The sequence below is a fragment of the Arctopsyche grandis genome, chromosome 8 (assembly GCF_051622035.1).
Source record: "Arctopsyche grandis isolate Sample6627 chromosome 8, ASM5162203v2, whole genome shotgun sequence".
NCBI classification, from domain to species: Eukaryota; Metazoa; Arthropoda; class Insecta; order Trichoptera; family Hydropsychidae; genus Arctopsyche; species Arctopsyche grandis.
This window is the reverse complement of record NC_135362.1, coordinates 21962895-21986854: the sequence shown is the minus strand read 5'-3', so window position 1 is coordinate 21986854 and position 23960 is coordinate 21962895. Positions and strand designations below refer to the sequence as shown.

General features: G+C 34.6%; 1 protein-coding gene across 1 annotated transcript; it reads right to left on the bottom strand.

Annotated features, from left to right (window-relative positions):
* Positions 1-10128: 10128 nt before the first annotated feature.
* LOC143915877 (deoxycytidylate deaminase-like) lies at positions 10129-11589 on the bottom strand. The gene is made up of 5 exons (XM_077436697.1): positions 11555-11589; positions 11371-11478; positions 11222-11307; positions 10922-11132; positions 10129-10258 (listed from the first exon to the last, which is right to left on the bottom strand). Exons 1-5 carry the CDS (start codon positions 11587-11589, stop codon positions 10129-10131), a joined length of 570 nt encoding a protein of 189 aa, XP_077292823.1.
* Between the last annotated feature and the right edge of the window lie 12371 nt (positions 11590-23960).

Genomic DNA, 23960 nt, shown 5'->3' with positions numbered 1-23960 from the left:
TATCTTAAAGCACTTTGGGTACACATTTGAACAGAGAGGCTTGGTAAAGGAAAAGGACAGGGATACCAAAAATGGAAATGAAAAAATCAGAATAGGTTGGTATGTTAAATATAATTGGCAATTGAAAATTGAGATCTATGTAGCTTTAGACATATTTATGGACAAATTTGCAGCATTTTTATACGAATCAGCGAAATTCGAGATGCTGAAAACTCAAAAATTGTGAGAAATAGTAACGGTTGCCGATTTGTTGGAAACTTTTCAATGAAAATCAGATAACACTGGCAAACTGTGACTCGATCTGGAGTCACAAATCGAGTTCTGGCCAGCAGCAACTAGTGGGAATCGAACCCGTGACCATTTTATTCAATAGCGTTATATGTTGACCACTAGTCCATGCTGCTGGTTAAATATTAATAATTTAATATTTTTATACGTACGTATTGGCCAATTATAAACAAATTATAGATCAATTTTATAGAGCGTCATAGAGACATTTATTTACAAATTTAACAATAATTTTGGATTGTGTATTTATATTTATCGAGATGCTGAAAAAATTATATTTTGGAAGAAACAGGACAAGGTTGCCAAATTTGTTGTAAATCAGATAAATTGTCAAATTGTGATTGGAAACGATCGACCTAGAGTCACATATACAAGGCCAGGCTAGCAGCACTGGGCCAGGGATTGAACCCACGACCACTCAGTAGAAAGCATTACACGCTCACCACTATGCTGCTGTTTACATATACATATGTGAATGAGTAATATTTTAAACTCGAATAAATTGCACTACTGTCTCACATAAAATTTCATTTCAAAAATCTTCCGAGTAAGCTATGTATTGTGTGTTAATTGACACAATTTGTTCCAGATAGATAAATAGCATCTGGTATATAAAGCACCGTCTTGAATTGATTGCACTGATCAAAATTTGCTTAACCGCCATTAGATATTCTGACGAAGAGCGGCTCTAACCCCTGTAGTCCGCGCCGGTTCGTTCACCGTGCATTATGCATTCACGTGCAAGTCGGGGTAATGTGGTTCTAGGAACCTGCAGTTGTAGGCGTCCGTCAGCCTGCCGCCCCTGGGGGAGAGAGAGACCCCCCTAGACCCGTTGAAGAGGCCTATTCACCACCCACTTTTCAACCACCCACCCCCCACTGCCGCCTTCCCTCCCACCATCGCGTCTGCTTTGCGCCACCGCCATTGTGCATTCATAAAGCGTAAGCGGTTTGCCTATAAACCAAGCTTGGACAAACGAGCAACGCATATCTCGTTAGTCGACGAGAATTGTATGCAGTTTCAATTGCATAAAGATTTTGACACAGTCACTTATCGCACATGCGGTGCATAATATTATACGCACGTGTGTATCATATTGCTTACTTGATATTGTCAAGTTGAATATAGCAAGGTTAATTAACCGAATAAAAAAGTGTGGCTATCTGTGCGAGCGTGTGTATGGAAGTCTACACGCTCGGTGAAAAAAAAAAATGCTTTATATTCGAATCAAACTCGTTCTAAGTTGGCTTAAGCAAACTCGCGTCCGGGCAATATTGAGTTTTTTTTTCAGTTAATATCCACAAACACATATATGGACACACTTAAAGCATTTATACAAATCAGGGAAAATCGAGATGCTGAATAGTCCGAATTTTTGCGAGACAGATGGAACAGGGATGCCAATTTGTTGGAGCCGTTTCTATGACATAAGATAAATTAGCAAACTTTGGTAGAAAAAGAAAGACCTTGGAGTCACATATCCACGTTCTTGTCAGCAGTATCCTGACTTTTGCGCGACAGACAAAAGCGACCCAACACTACCACCCGGTGACAAAGCCACGAGAGACATAACCGCGCGGCGACAAAACATATATTCTGGCGCGGTTTTGTCTCCGAGCGTTTTTTGTTGGGGCGGTTTTGTCGCCACGTACCTCTTGCGGTCTTATCGCCGCGCGGTAATGTCGGGGCCCTTATGTACCGACCGATTTTGACTGGACAATATAGCCAGCAGTACACATCAGGAATATAATCCGTTACCACACCATCAATGGTCAGCATATGAAAGCATCGGGTCTACGTAACGAGCCAGAATGTTAAATTACAGAAAACACAAATATTGGAAGGCAAAGATCGAAAATCAAAAGATCTTAAGTCGAAAGATAAAAAAAAGGGTGCATGGTAAACGGTACATACTCACGTACATACTCACTTAATTTGCGCGAGCAGGGTACAACAGGAACAAGAGGAACAGGCTTTTCCAACCGTATTCTGCGCGCGAACATTAATACGGGAGGAAAAGCCTGTTCCTCTTGTTCCTGTTGTATCCTGCTCACGCAAATTAAGTAAGTATGTACCGTTTACCATGCACCCTTTTTTTATCTTTCGACTTAAGATCTTTCGATTTTCGATCTTTGCCTTCCGATATTTGCGTTTTCTGTAATTTAACATTTTGGCTCGTCACGGAGACCGGAAAGCATCATATGCTGACCATTGATCTATGCTGCTGGTTTTGAAAAGGATGAGTCAACAAGCATATTGGTTCTGGTCAGAATTGGCAGAAAAAGAGTTCTGGCGTGAAATTCTGTCAGCGTCTCAGTTGGCCTCATCCAAAGTTTGAGGCCAACTGGCACCTCTGTAATGGAGAGTTGATGAGTCACTACGCTTTTTAAATTCGCTCTGAAGTTGACGGTGTGGCGAATATCAGATTCGTTGACGTTTTTATGTGAATACTTGGCTATGTTCTGAAGCTTTGAAGTGGACCTCTCGCTGAAGTCTTTTCGTTCGTTCGCCGAGCGTGTAGATGGCCGAGTGAGATTCGTCTATGCAACCGCGCAGATGGCAATTGCCACTATCTATCTATAAATTTCAAGTTTGGGTAGTTCGCTGCGATTGGAGTTGTAGCATTTGAATTCTACATTGTAAAGTAAGAGTTGACTAGAAAACTGGTCATGAATAAGTGGATGTGAAGTGTGCCAGTTGCTAACGAAGGCGAATCGTCGAGAGTGCGCCGCCGGGGCGCCATTAGGTTTTGCTCATAAACAGCGTCCGTTACGATCGTAAGTTACGCTCGCCACACTAATGCCGCACTAAACGAGACCACGACTCAAACCATCAAATTTTCAACGTCCCAACGCCACTTTGCGACCACCCTGTGCACTACGCTCGACGCCCTTGTCCTTAGAATTAAACGTTTTAAAAACCAATTTAAATATGCGATGCGGACAATATAAATTACCCCACTATAGAGTGGCTCATAATTGACGTTGAAAAAATTTGGCATTCAATTTTTACTTTGTTTCTGCGAAGAACAAGGTAAAAATTAAGTAAATTTGCAAAAAAGTAAGTAAAACTGCACATTTTTTTTAAACGTAATATTTTTAAACTCAATATCTTCATCAAGAGCGATCCTACCAAAATTATTGTCATACTCGAATTAAGTGGGTCACACTTAGTAAAGATTAATTAAACTCCGCTACATTTTGACTAAATATATACATTGATTTATTTGTACATTCGGCTTTACAGATCGCTCCAAACCGACGAGCTTACTAACACATATACAATACGTCCAATGCAATTAATACAAGCATTTATACAATGCGGATTCATATTATATAAACATCATCCACAGTGACATCTATGGAGACATTTTGCAAATTGGCGAACCTCGAGACGCCGAATGAATAGCAAGAGAATGGATTGGAAAGGAGATGTCAATTTTACAGGTACCGTTTCACTGAAATTCAGAAAAATTGACAAACTCTGATAGGAAACGATCGACTTGGAGTCATAAACCAAGGTCTGGCCAGCAGCAGCTAGTGGGAATCAAAACGTGGCTACTCTAATCGGAAGCATAATATACTAACCACTGGTCCACGCTGCTTGTTATTACATTTATTAAATTTATTGATCCGCAGTATTTTTGCCTACTGGATCTCACATATCTGAAATGTTTTGATACAGGAGATTTAATGAAAGCAGATGAGAACTTATGTATTATCTCGTTTTTTTGTTGTACGAAAAAAGATTCACAATGTATGTACGTGTCTAAGAATTACAGATGTGAGTTAATTCCGTAAGGCATAATTACATATGAGCCGTTATAAATTATATTGTGCTATGTATGTACATTGTTGGTGAGCATTTTTAAATAAAAAAAAATAACTAGCAGCGTGATCTAGTGGTGAGTGTTGTATTCTTTTGTGCAAGGTGTCACGAGCTCGATTCCCACTAGAGTCTTGTTGTTGGCTAGACCTAGGTTTGTCGAGTTCAATCTGATCATAGATGTCAGGTATTGTTTCGATTTAAATGTGTATGTTTGTAATAATTATGTATTTAATATATGTATGTATATAATTTCTCGAGTCTTTATCTGTTTAGCACACTCGCCGCTTTAGAGCAATCTGTTAGTCGAGTGTTCATGATTAATTGAAAAATAAAAAAATAAAATAATTGAAAGTGGCATAAGTCCATTTTTCTTCATTTCGAGAAATATCTCGCAAAACATTAAATTTTATGTTTAAAAATATTTACTGGTGGTCTGTAATACGTTTATTCTGCTTTTCTATGATTCTGGACATATCAAATTGAAAAAAGTGATAACAATTTGTGAATTAAGTCAAACAGAAATAGTGATAGGAACTGAAAATTGGACTTCCACCACATTCAAATATAACATGTCAAACTGAATAATTTTTACTTTATTGTGTATTAAACTTATTCATAAAGGAAGCTTGAAAATAGCTTGTATAATACGTAAAAATTACATTTTCTCAACAGAAATAGATAAAAGCAGTCTATAACGAACAAAACGTGAATAGTTTTAAAGTAAGATTAGTACATATCAGTCGGATTCATATCTTCAAGGAGAGTTTTAAATATTCTCACACTTTATTCTATGTATGTATGTAATTCTTTGTGAGAGGGGGTTTGGATATGGTAAAATTCTCAGTCCGAACTACACAATCACTTGTCGGATTTCCAGACACATAACTCAGGGTGGCTACAGATAAACCTAAGCAGAAAATAAAGCTTCAAATAGTGTTCGACCTTCTCGATATGAGGTTGTTCGAAAGTGCACAACAGTGTAATTTATGTAAATGTGACTGAATTGGAATAAAATTGAGCCGAGGGTCACTTTGTTATTTAAAATACTTGAAACCTACTTATTTTATTACCATTGAATATACGTTTCAAAGAATACGAGAACAAAAATTTACAACTAGTCGAATATAATTAGTTTATACATACATACATACATACATATCTGTATATGGGAACTAAATGTATTTTATTTTGGCGTAAAAGTATATTCAATAATAATATAAGAAAAAAATTTCAATTCGTTTATTGCAAAAAAATCTGATTTTTTTAATTCAAAAATGTTATAAGAAATCCAGAAGTGATTTATTCATTTGTGCAATGAAAAAAATGTGTAAGAATATCCCGTCTGATGCATTGGTATTACATTTATGTCTATGATTTTTTCGGGAGTTTACGACACCTGTCATCATTCTAGCCAAAGAAAAACAAGATTAATGTTATAAACTTACTAAAGCGAACCCCTGTACTAGACATGTTATGATGTAGGATAGTATGTATGTCTACAAAGAAAAAATAAATAAAATTGAGAACCTTCCAACATTTACGACGAATTTATTCTTTCAGTTTCAATGTGTAGTTGTCGTCGCAGTAGCATTTGGAATTTTCGATTTCAATTTTGAATATCCGTTATATGTACATTTAAATGTGTACGGGTTAAAATACTGAGTCGTACGATATGAATACAATTCTCTTGAGCCACAATCTTACGACATATTGTTCCTCAAGTGTACTCTCTTGTCGTCCACGTGAGATATTATCGGGGATGCTCACTTGCTTTTGTTCTACGACTTGCTCGCTATACGTTAAGGAGATTGCTCTTGAATATATGAGTGTGTTTACCGTTGAAAAAGTTTTATGCAAACGTTTCGTAAAATTGATGTATCCCAAAACGGATTACCGGAATATTTATGAGGCGTGATTCGTCTGGGAAATTTGTTGTAAATTTTCATTCTAATAATAGCGTAGGCGATACCACGTAAATCAATTCAATTAGGATCCCGTCGTTGAAAAAGCACGAAATGTTAGCAAAAGGTGGAGAAAACTATGTAATCTTAAAAGAAGTGGAAATAAAAAAGGGGGATGATCTCAGCTATTGAGGGAAACGCACGCGCTACCTCGGCTCTATATAACAAAGAATGAAAACTTTTCCTACACAACGTTTCCATTTTCATTAGTTGGATATATGTATATGTATATGGTTGAAAACTTGTAAACAAATAAAAATAAAATAAAATCTAAGTAGTAAAATTCGTGGATCGTCATCTGGTGGAAAATAGAAATCGAATCGCTCTGATAAATTTGTATCGCGCAAAGACGTCATATTAAGCTCCTATCCTCCTTCGTAAATAATATCAGCCAAATTGTGAAACATGTCATAGCAATATTTTGAAACACGAATCTTCCATGTTTTTAGTTTTCGTTTCAACCCATCTGTATTGTCTGCCATTGTGAAAAAAGTTGATATTCTTCCTTGCATGGATAAGTTGAGGTCATTCTAAATGCAAAAAATATCTGTCAAATAAGCTAGCTTGGTTATCCGTCTATATTTTGAAATAGTTCTGACATAAGTTATTGTTTTTTTTTACGTCTTTCTCCACGCCATCGCCAGTCCACGGACCAGTAATGGGCCGCGGACCATAGTTTGAGTAGCACTGCCCTAGAGACAGGCGACGAAACCATCAAATTGGTATGCGCCCCAGGAGAAGAGAATGATCTGCGGCATCTGATGTGCCTGAATTGACCGGGAACATCAATTCAGGTACATCAGATTCCTGATGTACCTGATTCAGGCTCAATTCTGCAAGAATTTGAAGATTGCTCATCAAACCAACCAGCAATATATAGAAATGTTTCCCAAAATATACTCGAAATATACGTCGTGACTCGAGGGAATTAAAACCGTGTGCTCCCGGCAGGTAAGCATTATGGTAGAGCCGAGGATAGCGACCGTAAGCTATCATGCAGGTATACCTGAGAAGTTTTCTCTGTACTCTTTCTATTCTCAAGCAATGGAGCGTATCACTAGGGCTCCATACAATAGGAGAAAACTCAAGCATGCTTCGGGCTAGCGAATCATATAGGATATGGATTACTAATCTACTCTGAATATATTTACATACTTGCACGCAGTATGAAACCTAACATTTTTGTACCTCTTGAGAAAATATCATCAATACGGTACGTCCAAAACCGAAATTCACGCAGAATAAGATTCCCAGATCACTGAAACTCACAATCGAATTTAGATTAATACCATTTAAATGGTAGCAGTTATTAAGTTTGTTTTGGAATTTGGTGAAGCTTCAAAAGTAGCACATTCTCAAATGCTAAACGGTAACATGTTTACAGCTGACCAATTAAAAATAGCATCCAAAGCAAATTAAAGGTCAACCGAATCATAAAGGACATAAATAGATTTGAATAATTTGAGATCGTCAGCAACCAATAGGAACTCAGGAGATTTTGAGGGACAAATTAACTTTGAGGGCTTTTAACATGTGATCAATTCTTAAATTATTTAAAAATGTGACTTGAATAGGAAAGTTCTCCAGGGAAAAAAATCAAGGTTGGTAGGGAGTAAAAGGAAAATGATAAGTTGAATCGACAAGAATTCTTATTATGTTGATAACTTTAATGCTTCTGATTCCAGAGATGATACTTGTAAAGTCATCGTCGGCGTATTCACATTCAAGATCCTTAAAAAAAATTCTTTGAATTCCATCCGTTGAAATTGTAGTCATAATTTATATTGAAGACCCTACGTACATATAATTTTAAGGTATGTCGCTCAAGCGGCGCGGCGCCCTCATAAGCCGAGGAAAAATTAATATAAGAGAAAATCTAAGCCCTCTTCGCGATGAGGGAGGGGGTGGGAGGTTCTTTTTTAAAGGCAATTCCGTGGTAAATTTGATACAACTTGTTGACTTTCCTCTCGAAAAGAAAAATACGAACACGCCCGCTACTTTATTAGGAACTACTACTTCGGAGGAGAGGGCCTTAACACGGAAAACCGTTTACCATCCCTCTCCCGATTATCCCCCACCGTTCTCCTGTAGCCCGTTTTCCCCACGTGCTTTATAGCACACCCATATTCTTACCCAAGTATCTAAATAAGGGAAAAACTGTGACTTTCTCCAAATACGGAAAATTTGAAACCACGTACCGTATAAGAGGCGACATATTTGTATACATGCACGAGTGTTTTCGTTATTGCTTTTACACTCAAAAACTCCTGAAATTTTTAAACTATAAAACATTATGTTTGAATAATACTAAGCCAAAACATCAGGCTCAAATTATGTAAGATTTACTTGTTGGATCTATTCAATTTTACATATAAAGTACGTGAACCGGTTAAACACTAGCGAGGCTTACTCCAGTATATCCATGCGATAACTCCATAATGATCCTATTCAAATGAGCTATTTTACATGGGGGCGGTGAGTAGGTGCAAGGGGAGTTAGATTGTGCTCATTTTATATGCACGTGTGCTACGATCGTCATCTTCAAAATGGGAAACATAAAAATTGCAACAGTGTATTCACTAATGTATATTGAAAACGATAATGCATCAAACTAATTCATAGTAAAAGGTAAGTAGAATTAAGTTGAGTGTATTATAAATATTTGTGTGAATATTTAGCTTAAATTAAATTTGCGTTTGGCTAGGGAGAGGAGAATGTGGAAAGTGTTTAACGGCTCACATCAAACCGCGACGAGATTGGACGAAATTGGTCCGGAGAGCTGACCCTAAAAGGCAAAAGATGTAAAAATTGCCATGTTCGTCAGTAATGGTCACCCTAAATTAATGTGTGCGTCTCGTTTTCGCATTCGTCTCACGTGCTGTGTCTATCTCACTCTCTCGCTACTCCTCGTCCCGCATGACTTATGTATTTAAGAGGCATTTTTCGAGAGTGCCACCGTCGCTGAATAAACTGGACCAAAGGCGTCTTGTGAAAAATTAATATCTAGCCAACGTAAAAGTTTGCGAAAGTTGAGCAATCTGCACAGTTGATGGCTTCGTCCGAATTCTCTTTCAAGATTTTCTTCATATTTTTGCGCACACGGCATAGTAGATTATCGCCTATGCCCTACAGCTATACATTTATTATATAAGTATGTAACAAAATAAATATCTTCAATAAATACAATCCAGCGAAGGGTTCAAAAAATATGCGTGGAAAAATTATCACCGAAATTTGAGATATTTTCATTTGGTTGTGAGGATTTTATATAAATCAAATGGATCAAATAAAAAAAAAAACAAAGTTTTATATATGTACTATGTACTTATGTACTATGTACTATGTACGTACTATGTATCTATGTATATATATTATAAAAAAAATTACATTAAATTGAATATATGCTATACAAAAGAAAAAGTTAGTTTAAACAGCCCTGTAAATTTTACTCAAAATTTTAGATGGAAAATCCACCCGGTGTATGATAAATGATCCTTTTTTGGGTATAATCTAACAGTATTACCGTTTTAGTAACATATGCTCATGCTCATGCTCATACCATGCTAAAAAATTGACAAGCGGTGCTCTATTTGATATATTGTGCATATAAGAGTTGGAAAAACATATTGCATAGAGTTGTTGTTACTTACAATAAATTGGTAGATGAAATTAAAAATATAATATAAGTAATAATGATAAATATCTGGTAGCTATAAGTGTATGTATATGCATGCATATGTATTAATATAATATTATTTGTATGATTAAATATAATAAGTTATACCTTACAATAAATAAATATTGTATGTCGTTTTATGGAGGAATTATGGAGTATTGATTAAACTCATCTTCGCCATCTAAGACTTTTTAAAGAAAGTACTTTTTTGTTGTTGTAAATAAATAAAATTCCGGTTGAGTAATATCAAAATTGTGATGGACGTATTTTTCGTGTCACGTTCCACCACCACTGCAAAGTAATCCAAGTAACCTTGGCTCTCGTAAGTCGTAAACTTGTCCGAAGTGTGTTGCCTCATCCTCGTCCCTCACCTGTTCATCTACCGCACCTGTCTTTCGCCCAACCCTCTATCCACTGCGATTCCGAGACTTCAAAGTAACCGGAAGGGGGATGAGAGGAATGGGTACAGATGAGGGGGTGCAGACTTCGTCCGGGTGGGATACGTCTTAAAGAAATACATTTGACGCCATAGTTTTATCATTTCATTTTTGACGTGCACGTTTTCAGCAGTTTTCGTCTGAGAGAAAATAAAATTTCAGCGGAGTCGAGTTGAAGATGGGGAAGATTCGCGGAAAATTCGCACGTGATCTCGTCTTCGCTGTTGCACAATCCGATTTTTCACTTTGTCAATGTAACTTATGTATATTGTCAAAAAGAGGATATATTATGTGTAGGAATGGTCAAAAGTTTCATCTTATTTTTCAATATAATATTAATATATTTTCAATATAATATTAATACGTACATATGCACATGTTTATAAAATTGAATTATTGTATATTTTTGAAACAAAAATATGTTATATTAAATAAATATATGATATAAAGATATGATATAAAGATATGATATAAGATATCTTACTTATGTATATGATAATTTTCTTTCATACGAAATCATTCTTAATTAACTTTAAATAATTTAATTCTGTTTATTTAATACAATGAAGCAATGTAAATAACATTATTATTCTGCTGTGCCATTTGGTCTCCTAAAATAAAATTATTGAAGATAAAAATAATAGTTGTACATCTATTATCAATACTATTTATAACTTAAATTTGAAGAATAATTTTAATGAAGTGTTATTAATATAAACATAATAATTTACCGTACAATTACTCCTATTACTTTAAACATATGCCTGGATGCTATAAATTCATCTTTAGAGGAATATTTATCTTCATCATATATAATTTCCTTGATGCCATATTGGATTATCAATTTCGCACATTGATTACAAGGGAAAAGCGTGGTGTATATGGAGCAATCCTTAAGAACAGTTGAAGCATTGACGATGGCATTTAATTCAGCATGACACACTGAAACATAAAAATAAATAATTAAGGTAATATTGAAGTAAAACCACATTAGACAGTAATTTTATTTTTAAATTTATGACACAACCAACCGAATGAATGTTTATTGAACCACATTTTATTTTTTTCCCACGTAAAATCGCTGCTGTCATCTTTGTACATAGGCATAGCATTGTAACTAAAATAATGATTTAGTAAAAAATTTTATGTCGAAAAATTATTTGTTTTGATGATGATTTACCCTAGTCCGTCTTTTACAATACAGGCGCCGACTTTTGTATTGTTATCCTTACTTTTATTTGACTCTTGTTTAGCAGATTCCATAAAATAGTCATCATTATATAAAGGGCTGCATAAAATTGTAATATAATAATAATAATATTACTTAAAAAACACATAAAAATTAATACAAATTTTTAGCTTACGGGTTTTCTGAGGGGTTATTTTCTACGTTTGTCATTTTTAATTTTTCGAAACCGTTAATATATAGACAGCCGTACCTCACGTCTTAATCGCAACTGATTGACTTGCGATAATTGATAGCACTTATATGTAATTTCATACATATATTTATATGTACATGTATGCATATACTCACATTGATGTACATACATACATATGTATATATATATATATATATATATATATATATATATATATATATATATATATTTTTTTTTACATATATACCAGGAAGGCCTTATAGGTAAATCCCAATGCGCCTTCCTGGCCAATTACAAATACAAATGCAGCATTTTTATTATAAGTCGTTGAATTGCGAGACACTGAAAAAACTCGCAAATTAACGAGACATCTATGAATTGTACATAAATTTTTATTGTACATCAATCAAATTTCAAATAGTGGTGACATAGTAGGTAGGAAGGATTTTTAGCCAATTTTTTTTTCCAGGAACCGTTTCAACAATGAAATCAGAGAAAATTGGCAAACTCTGATAGGAAACGATCAACCTGGAGTCACAAATCCAGGTCTGATCAACAGCATACTAATTTTCATTCAGGGATTGAACCCGGCACCTTCTTGACGGTAAGCAGAAGCTTAACGTCCGAGCTATGCTGCTGGCTAATACATATGTATGTACATAATTGAGAATAATTGAATATGAATATGCATTTAAATATGTATATACTTAGATCAGCCACCAGCTAATCAAAGTTCAAAATCGTTAAAAACATTAATTTTCGTTGGTTTTTTATGTTCCTGGTCTATCGATTTAAATGGAAAAATTGGAAAATAAATTCAGACCACTTACTAAATAACATATGTATGCACATACATATGTATATGTATGTATGTGCATCCGAATGCTTATAAATTTAAATCATATCAATGAAACGTACACACATTTTCAAATATTTATTTACTTTTTGATTTTTACAACAATGAACTATATTTAGATAAATAAATATTAAAATAAAATAAACGAAACAAAAGTAAAATAAAATAAGTTTGAATTAATTAACCTATTATATGTACATATGCATCCATGTACCAATAGTATAGATCGGTGTTTGCGTTAATGCTAACCAACGAAAGCTTTCCGGGTTTAAGACCTGGGTTGACCTCGATTGAAAAGAATTTATTCGGAAGTATTTCCATAGTGCTGCTGGTTCGATTTGGATATTTTTGTTATTCCAAGTCGATCATTTCCTATCAAAATTTGCCAATTTATCTGATTTCATTGTTGGAGCGGTTCCTTATCAAAATTGGTAAAAACATCATACCACTATTTGAATATGATTTCAAATATATAATCTATAAATTTATATATCTATAAGTTTAATACCATAGGTGTCGCTCAGGGGCAACCCGAAGTGTACATATGTAGATTATACATACATACTAAATAAGATTTAAGTAGAAGTTGCTCTATTTCCGAAAGCTCGCCATCACTTAACGAAAAAGCAGACTTCGCTTCAAAGTCATGTACTTATTGTTTTTGTTGCACTTCTTTTCCATCTAGTGAGGGTGGGCATTTATGAAATGAACGACTTCTAAGATGAGTTTATAGGGATTGAGTAAAAGCGAGTTAAATTTTATCTAGGAGAGTTGAGAAATATTTTGGAAAACGCGCTGATTTTTGGATCTGGTATGTTGGGGTCCTTTTATTTTTTTAGCAATTCAACCGTATGAAGTATGCAAAGGGTTCACCATTGGTCCCGGTCTCCGAGGGTCCTCGGTGTCAATTTTCAGACGTCGACCCTTAACTTCGCCCTCGCGTCGGGCGATTTATGACGAATGAAAAACGCGCTATAGTCCCGGGACGCGTTCGCTAATAATTGATGGGGTTTTTACGGATCAAGGGATGGGAGAACGAGTGGAATGGGGGTGTGGGCCATGGAGTATGGGGTATGGAGAGGGTGTCGAACTCACTCTTGCCAACCATCACCAACGCTGGAAAGCAATTCGCTTAAAAGGCTCGCTTAAGTATCCTCGTATGGGATGGCGTTTCGATTCGGTGCCCGGGGTGACATTATCGAATCTCATTATTAATTTACGGTAACCACACTTAGCTACCGCTGACCGCTCTAAAAGCGAAGCAAAACGACGCCGAAATAGAAACTCCAAAAGTGTCTGCGCAGAAGACTCCGAAATGCTTCAATTCAGACTAGAAATTAACAAGATTTTGCATTTTTTATTACATATTGGAAAGAATTTTTATTTTATTTATTTAGGTAAAAACAGTCATATAAAATTATTTAATAAAACACATATAAACTTCTTCTTCTTGTTAATGCCTTGTCCGCATCCGGACGTTGGCGACCACCTCGTCGATTATTTGAATATATCCGCATCGGTCTTCAGCGGCTCGGAATAGCTCTTCGGCGCTCATATCGGTCCACATGCGCATGTTTCGAAGCCAAGATAACTTTTTCCTGCCAATCCATTTTTTTCCTTCTATTTTCCCCATGGTTATCAAACGGAGAAATTCGTATTTTGGACCCCGTATCATGTGTCCGAGGTACTCCATCTTTTTCCGCTTGATGACAGAAACAAGTTCCCTGCCTCTCCCCATCATGCCGAGGACAGCTTCGTTTGATATCTTTTTGGTCCACGGAATCTTCAGCATACGCCTATAGACCCACATCTCAAAAGCTTCAATGAGGCTGATCATCTTGGTTTTCAGAGTCCACGTCTCACATCCGTGTAGTAATACTGTCCAGACGTAGCTCTTTGCGAATCTCAACCGCGTATGAAGATTGAGATGCTTGTTTGTAAGCGCCGCCTTCATTTTTACAAATGCTGTTCTAGCCATCTCGATGCGGATTCTTAGATCTTCATCTGGGTCCATCTCTTCAGTCAGCCAGGTACCCATGTATTTGAATCTTTTTACTCTTTCTATCACCTCTCCATCCAAGGTTAGATTCCCGGTGTCTGTTTGCATTCTATCTACTATCATAAATTTTGTCTTCTTTAGATTTATGCGCAGACCTCTTCGATTGCTTTCTTGATGTACACGGTCTAGAGATCTTTGCAGGTCTGCTAAATTTTCAGCGACTAGTGCCGTGTCATCAGCATATCTTATATTGGTGATCGTCTCGCCGCCCACCTTGATGCCCTCCGCTTCTTGGAGAGCATCGTGGAAGATGGATTCGGTGTAGGTGTTAAAAAGAGTAGGTGATAGGATGCATCCTTGCCTGACGCCCCGTTCTATAGGAATCTCATCAGTGAATTGATCATCGACACGTACTACTGCAGTCTGATTCCAATAAATATTTCGTAGCAATCTGACATCTCTGTCATCCAGGCCAATATTTTTTAATGTTTCAATCAGGCGAGCGTGTTGGACACGGTCAAAGGCCTTTTCAAAGTCTATAAAGCAGATGTACACAGGTTTACGGACTTCTCGGCATCTTTGGAGTAGTGTTTTCATACAGAAAAGGGCCTCTCGGGTACCCAAGCCTTGTCTGAACCCAAACTGCTCTCTGCTAATCGCCTCTTCACACCGTGAGTAAATTCTGCCCTGTATTGTCCTTAGTAGGATCTTCAATGTGTGACTCATTAGGCTAATTATTCTGAAGTCGCTACACGTCCTCGCGTTACTCTTTTTTGACAACGGGATAAATATGGATTGTAACCAATCGCTAGGTAGTTCGCCTGATAAATATATTTTATTGAAGAGTTTTGTGAGATTTTCTATGTTATCGTCGTCCAATAACTTGAGTAATTCGGCAGGAATCAGATCCGGTTCAGTAGCTTTCCGACTCTTTGCTAGTTTTATAGCATGTTCCACTTCGGATTTAAATATATATGGTCCCGTTTCTGGATCTTTAATATGCCCTCCGGTTTCCCTATTGTCTTTAAAGAGCAATTCTGTGTACTCGGTCCATTCTGATTTCTTCTCATCCATATTTAAAATGATTTTTCCATTTTTATGAAATCTTTTTTTCTGAATGATCCTGTTGCTTCTTTTAGTTTTTTATGTAAAAAAAAATATAAACAAACAGACCTAAATTACCATTAAAAAAAAAAAATTACCATTAATTTTTAACAAACTTATGAATAAAAATGGCTGTTGAAATTAAACAATATATAATATGTACTTAATAACTATGAAATAATAACAATATACTCAATAACTATGAAATAATATACTTAATAACTATGAAACAATACAATATACATATGTACTTAATAACTATAAAATAATAACAATATACTTATGATTAGATAACAATATACTTACAATTAAGGCTTCCAATCCCGAGATCCCGGTGTTTTCTGGTACCGTGAATCCCGGTGCTGAAACTAGTCTGAATACCGGGATTACGGTGCTGGCAAAATTTTCTTTAAAAATATTATTTTTAAAAAATAATATAAAAAAAACATAAAACATTATATAATTGGTTAATGAAATTTTTATCGATACACGATTTTAAAATTCTTAAGTTGGTACTTCCTCTTAAAGGTGTCATGTTTCTTTTTAATTTTTTGAATTAAATTATCTCTCAAACCACTCATCAAATCAGACTGAAATTTCTTACTTGTAATAAAAATTATTAATATTATACCCCAATATTTTTTTCTAAGCCGAAAGTAGTACTTTTAATTTAGAAAATCAAGGTTTTTTATGTTTTTCTAAGAAATCCTTTAATTTATTGAACTGAAATTTTACCAAGTTATGTATAAAAGTTGGTAAGCATCTGTCAACCAGAAGTACTTTATTTAATTACATTTTCATATGTGTTTTATTTAATCTTTGAAATTTAGACTGATTGATGTTTTAAAGTTTTTTGATGCTTAAAAGTGATCCTTAAACTTTATTATCTATACATTATATGAACCGTTATATGTATTTGAAAGTGGCAAAAGTCCACTTTTTTTCTTTTCGAGAAATATTTCGCAAAACAATAAATATAATATTTAAACTGGTGGCCTGTAATAAGCTTATTCTTCTTTTCTGTGATTCGAACTTATCGAATTAAAATAAGTGATAACAATTTGTGAATTAAGTCAAACGGAATCGTGTTTTTGGAACTGAAAATTGATCTTCCGCCACTTTCAAATATACATATATGGTGAAAAATTATACAAATACGTACAAGTATGTATTTTGAGAAACATCTTGAAAAAATAATATAATTGTATTATATAATTAAATAAGCCAATCCAAAATTTAATAAATATATGGGATTTACTATAGTAGATATATCAGCATTTAATCTCATTATCTTAAAAAATAACGATAACGCAACGGTTAGAAAATATAATAGGTAATGAATAGTTTAATGAATCATCTACATTCATATGACGTATAAGTATTGTTCTAAGTTGAAATTCTAGTCAAAAATTCTATTCAAAAACAAGCGAAAGAACAGACTGAAAACGTGCGATCCTAATGAGACTGTTTTTGAAAAAAACAAAATGAAAACAACAACGACACGATTGCGTGAAATTTACCATCCTTTTGAGGCATCACGTAAATTCCTGAAAACTAAATTACACCTCGCCGTGCGGCAGACAAGTGGAACTTGGAATAAAGTGAGTTAACCGACGGGTTGAAGTGTAAATAAATATATCTGTACAGTGGCGGCGAAAAAATACACACTCAGAACAAAGTGACGTGTACGGGAAATGAACGCGGCAGGGAAAAGACGGTACAGAGTGAGGTGAGAGAGGGGTGGAAAGAGAAAAGAAGAAGAAAAAACCAGTGTAAATAATAAGAATGTAACGGGGAAGGAAGCATACGCCCAAAGGTAATTCGTTTTTATATTCGCTTACAAAGTTACAAAGCGCGTCGGGGACAACAAAGTTATCCTGTAACACAATCTGTGGGTGCGTGCTTTGAGCCTTGCACACCTACTTTGGCTGATAAATATAATATGTGCGGCTTATCTGGCCGCCCTTTGTCGATCCCTTGTCAAACAAAACACACCATTTCTTGCAGGAGCTCTACGATGCCACCGCTTATTTAATTGAGACCACTCTCTCTTCAGAAAAAACGAGCAATAATCGCATTGTTGTCGCTTTTTGTTTGTAATTTTGTATGAGTAAATACACAACCTTGATGTTGATACAAACGCAAGCTGAAGGTTCCAGAAGCATCATTTCAATACTTACAAGAATATATATATATATATATATACGTATGTATATACATACATAGATATGTGTATGTACATATGTATAATATAAATAAGATGAAATTGAATCAGTGAATTTGGAGAGAGAAGGAATTATTTGTTAAATCTGAATGTTTAATCTAAATCTGAAGTCAAAAAACGACATGGAAAAAGAAAATAGCAGCTCAATCGGGAATGCCGATTGATTGAAGTCGGATTAACGCAAAACCCCACCTTCAATTTTAAAAGTACTGATATTGATTCGTCTTCCTAAGTCGTACACAATTTCATTTTGATATAATACACATTGAAAGATTCTTTTGATGAGTACTTTTATAGATGGTTTACTGCGCTACTGAATATAATTAAAAATTGATCTGGTGTGCAAGTTGAACATTTGGTGACTTCAATTTAGAATGAAACTGTTTCAATAATAATATACAAATGTATCTATTTAACTATCTACAAAGAATATGTACCTACTACAAAAGTCATTGATGAATTGCGGCTCGTTCGTTTTCAATGTACATACATATACATATGTATAAGTTGAAACTTTTAGCCTGATTTATCGATGATTCTGAAACGTGATACTTTTGGGTGCAGCAGACTGTATGTACATATGTATGTACATATCTACGTATACAAATTTAGTCGATATGAAATTTTTAATACGCTGCGATTCCATTCTAATGTAGGAATTTTTAAAAGGTTCATGGACGTGTTAATATTTCAAAGAACATCTTATCATTAAAAAAAAATATTTTTACCATGTTGACATTCAGGTTGTCCCAAAGCGACACATATAGTTTTAAACTTGTACATATATAAATTAATAGATTATAAAATTTAAATTATATTCAGATAGTGGTGAAAAAAAGTACGTAGGTTGTTTATCAATTTGGTGATGAACCATTTCAACAATGTAACCAGATAAATTGGCAAACTCTGATAAGAAATAATTGATTTGGAGTCGCAAATATCCAAGTTTGACCAATGCAAGCACTGCAGAAATATCCGAATAAAATCTTTTCAATCAAGGTCAAACCAAGCCCGGGACCTCACGATGGTTAGCATCAATGCAACCAGTGAGTTCTGTATTCTAATATTATACATACATATATACAGATTTTCTGATTTTATATCATACCCATGAAGGGAAATTTTAAAAATATAAGTGCAATTTTATAAAAAAGGAAAATATAATGTTGATCAGTGGCCTATTGATTGATTTGGATCATACTCTTGACTTAATCGGCATTGAAAGTGAATTACATGTTGAAATGCGAAATAGTTTATATCGAATAATATAAATAAAAATACAGCACAATCGGAAATAGGATACCGGTCGTACATCAAAAGTGTGAAAGTCGAGTAAAACGACGTCGAAACGAAGGAGTGGTTGTGTAGGAAGCAGCGCCGGCTGTACCAGAAATTAATTTTGAAAAAGCGTCGCGGAACAGGCGCCACCGGACGCTGCCAGCATCGCAAATGAACATTTTCCCTCGCACAAATTAAAAACCGATGTCGAACCGAATGAAAAATGCCCCTAGAGCTTTTCGGCGAGCGCGTGACTCTATGCCAGTCGACAGCTTCGAAAGTCCCTGCCTGAATTTTTACTCGTTGTATTTATAGCACACCGTCGTCGATCAAAAACGCATTGCCGCTAACAGGAAAATATTTTTAGTATCCATTAGTACGAAAAAACAACTAAAAAATTTAACTTATTGGAGAATCAGAAATTTTCCAAAAAAAAAAGGAAAACGTTGAAGCTTTTTCGACACACTCATATTTTTGCAGGATGTATCAAATACGTATGAAGTGATTGTTTCATTCAAAGATAAAAAAATTGGCAAAACATCCGTCATCTACATAGCTATCAAAATTTGATAATTATAATTTGAGCCGCCATATGTGATGTATGAGTGGAATCTTAATCTACTCTCTTCCATTTGGGCCTCGCTGTGATTTTATTTTTTATTCATATTTTGTTTTATTTATTTTACTTTTTCTTTCTCCTTTGTACATTTTTATGTACTATTTTAATTTTGTTCAATGTAAACAAAGAATGGGGATTTATGGATTTTATTTGATTTTTACACTTTGTTCATTTTTTTTTCTTCTGATTATTTTATTATTATTTTATTTTACCATGTTTTCTGCTTTTTACTAATTTTACTTGTTTTTATATCTTTATTAAATGTAGGCCATCGTGGCGCATTAGGTTCTTCCTGTAATGCCACAATGGTCCAAAACTAATAATAAATAAATAAATAAATATTTGAAAGTGGCAAAACTTAATTTTTCTCCATTTTGAGAAATATTTCGTAATGTTTTATGTTTCACAATATTTAAAAGGTTGTGGCTATTTGCAGGTACTATATCTGCGAATTATTGGCTATTTGCAGGTACCATATCTGCAACAGGCGCACAGCCTTCAGCGAACGACCGGTACGCCCCGTCCCTTTAGACCTTTTTCGGTCAAATTGTATGGTTTTATTTATGCGTACTACATACTGCATACCACGCTGTGTGATTTCGCCCTTAGCATAGTTATGGAGACGTACTGCGTAATATTGAAACAATGTACATATTTATTCGTAAAGGCGTTTCTATTAATATAACATTTCTCTGACTTTGACACTGACCATTGTTCAAACAGTGTATCAACAATGCGCATGCGCACTTTGTCAACTAACACCACACTGTACAGACGTTACAACTAGAGGTTGTGATCGAGAACTCTCGAGAAATTTTGATTCTCGTTTCTCGAGAATATTTTATTGTGAAATTTCGAGATTCCCATTTCTCGAGAATATTTTATTATGAAAGTTTGAGATTCTCGTATCTCGAGAAATCGTCCATTAGAATCTCGACAATATCGAGAATATTTTAAATTTATCACTACAGGTTTTTGTTCAATAAACTGACTGATTTGTATACTTGTTAACTCGTAAATAATTTAGTGAAGTATTGTAATATGTATAGATGGTCAGTATTTTTATTACTTGTCCGGTAAGTTATTATTCGGTCATCATATGAGTACATATACACATGTTACAACGAAATCGCACCATTTTTAAGTTACATATACATATGTGCATGTATGTAGGTACTATTCACTAGTGGGAAAGTATTCGGTTATGATATCACTAAACCGCTAGTGAAAATATATTTTCACTGACAATATGACCCCACTGTAACACTCATAAAACAAAGATTTTTGATTTACTATTTATTTATACGTGTATCTGTTCCTTATATATTAATCAATTTATAATCAGTATTTTAATATGCATAGATGATCAGTATTTTTATTATTTGTCCAGTCACAAAAACACGGGCAAAGCCGGGTAGCAACACTGGGAATTTTATAAAATTATTGTTTTTTTTACTATTTTAAATTACTTTTGTATATTTTTATTTTCTTTTCATGCCTTCTTATATAATATTTTTTTTTTATATAATTTAACTTTTTTTTCTATTCAGTGTTCTATTGTATATCTCTATATTTTTCTTTCATCATGTCTTTAATAAAGTTATAAACCCCTGATATAATATACATATGTAGTGTTTGTGTCCTTTAGATTTTTGTATGTTGTCGATTTTATATGCTAAAAAAAATCAATTCACTATATTAAAAAAAAAATATACTTTCTCGAGAATCTCGAGAAACAAAAAAGAAAATCTCGAATTCTCAAATCTCGAGATTCAAATATTCCGAGAAAATGAGATTCTCGAATCTCGAGATTCAAAAAAAGTCGAGAAATCACAACCTCTAGTCACAACGACAAAGCGCATGTGCAGTCTTACAGATCAGTTATTTAAATAGTGCTTTACAAGATGGTCACTAGTTATCATATAATATGTACAATACCTATTTATAAAAGAAACATCTTGCGAAAATATAATTTCCTTCTTTTTGCAAAATGTCCGCAAATTGTCACAACGATGCGAAGGAACGAACAAATGTTTCTACGTGTGAGTCCCCACACAATAAAGCGAGAATTCAACAGGTGATTCGTTGTCCGTCCGGTTGTCGCTCGCAAAACCCGAACGTCTCGTTGTCGGCATTGTTTATTTTTCATTAGCGCTGCTCGGCTCGACGCTGCACTCTCGCTCCAAAGTTGCAATAAACGTATCAAGCTGCCGCTGCGCAGATATTAGGCTGCTGCGTGGAAATAAACTTTCGCCATTAATTATCGCGAGCTTTTGAATCCGCACGGGGTCGGAGGTGGGTCGGCTCAACCCCCCCCCCTCCTCCCCAAAACCCACCCCTCATCCGCTCGACGCGACGGGGTGGCGGCGAACAGACGCGCCCTTAATGAAACGCCACGCGGATATTTTAATAAAACATATTATTGCGCACTTGTTACGCGACTCGGCGAACTCTCCATTCGAATTCGTACATTCTTCATACAAAAAAAAAATTAGCACTTAACCCATTCGGGAATTTCCCAAGAAAATATATTGAATACTTTTTCAATCTATCTTCCCGTGCAATACATTCACGAACGCACATATGTAAGTGTACGTGTGTACATTTTCTATAACTTCGACAATCTTTCATAAATTTCGTTGGTTTTTTTTTGACTCAACTACTTCAATTTTATTTATTTATTTTATTTTAACATATTAGCCACAGTGGCATTACAGAGAGCTCCAACGCGTCACTGTGGCCAGTCATTAAATTATAACAATAAAATAATATATTATAACATAACATAACATCATCATAATAATAATATTACGTGGGCGACTAAGAGAAATCAATTTTCTAATCGACACTCACTATAAATTATCAGTTCTTTTCTAAAACCCTTTATTGATGTAACGGGACAACACTAGTCAGAATATAATGGAAGTCTTGAAAAAACTAAGAATTAAATAATTAAATCTATGAATACTGTACATATGTATGTATGTATTATATTACATAGAGTGTTCTTCACTGCAAATCAGATTTCTTCACATTGATAGTTTTGTTTCCTTCAATCTATGTAGGAGGAAAATTCATGATTTATGTTTTTTGTTTATGATTTTGAATTATATATTTGATATTCCTTATTTATTAAGTAAGTTCCTATTCCAATGTCCAATCATATCCCTCCATAATGCATAATTATTTCACATTACTCCCTGTCCTACCAACTATTCCTGTAATTCCTTTTTATAGATCTTGTTCTTCTTTTAAAAATATGCTCCCTCATATTGATCTTTTTTGTTGTTCATTTTCTTGCTTTTTATTTCTATTATTTAATCATTTTTCAATGTAAAACATATGTACATAGATATATCCCATATCTAACGTTATTCAATGCTTTTTTCTTTATTTTTATTTTAATTTTTTTCATTGTTGTTATTAATGTTATACTAAAAAACACTGACACTGTCTTCTCCAAGATATTCAACGACAGGTTTTCTTTAATTTCCCGACAAGTTTTCGCCGGTTCTTGCTTTACTTTCTTAAAAATCAGACGATCATCCCGTTGATTGATTCATTTTTTTCTTCCTCTTCCCGGTAAACTCTCAACAGTGTCATGGTTTTTGAATGTATTCCAAATCTTTTCGGCAGCACTTTGAAATACAATATTTACTCGCGATATCACGAAAACTCACATCAATTTTATGATCTTCTACCACAAATTTTCGAACTTAAGCATGAATTTTAGATGTTTTTCGACATTTTATTTTTACGACACAACACGGGAACAAAATTAACGAAAAACCACTCCTACCAATTCAAAGGATAGAATGACAAAACACAAAAAAAATTGAAGAAATCGTATCAGTTATAACTGAAATACAGGATCCCAAACACACTCGTTCAGCATGAACGCACGACCCAATTTTTGAATTGTGACGAATGCGGCAATGTCAACGAAATAGCTATAAGGTATAAGAAACGAAATGTCTAAATTAAGATCATAAAATAGCACCCTTTTAATTTTTAAAACTATAAAGCTCTATGTTAAATACTTTTTAAAAAAACCGCGTTCTTGTGTTCACATAAATAGTGTCCACTTAATTCATATGTAGTTAACGAAATACATAATTCATTTGACTCGTTTCAATAAAGGAACTATTCGCAAATGGTAAAAATATTTGTCAGTGGTTATGTTGTTGTATAACAAAATATAATTAATAATACTGTTTGTTCCTTTGACCACGGAGACTTATCAATATTTAAATAGGCAAACAGCACAAGTATACGTACGCCCAAAAGTGAAGGGCATTCCGACTCCCG

Coding starts and splice junctions, on each gene's coding strand:
- LOC143915877 (XM_077436697.1), bottom strand. CDS start 11,589: ATGACAAACGTAGAAAATAACCCCTCAGAAAACCC. Junction 11,133..11,221: donor GTTCAATAAACATTCATTCG/GTTGGTTGTGTC, acceptor TTTATGTTTCAG/TGTGTCATGCTGAATTAAAT. Junction 10,259..10,921: donor GTAATAGGAGTAATTGTACG/GTAAATTATTAT, acceptor TATTTCTTTAAG/ACGTATCCCACCCGGACGAA.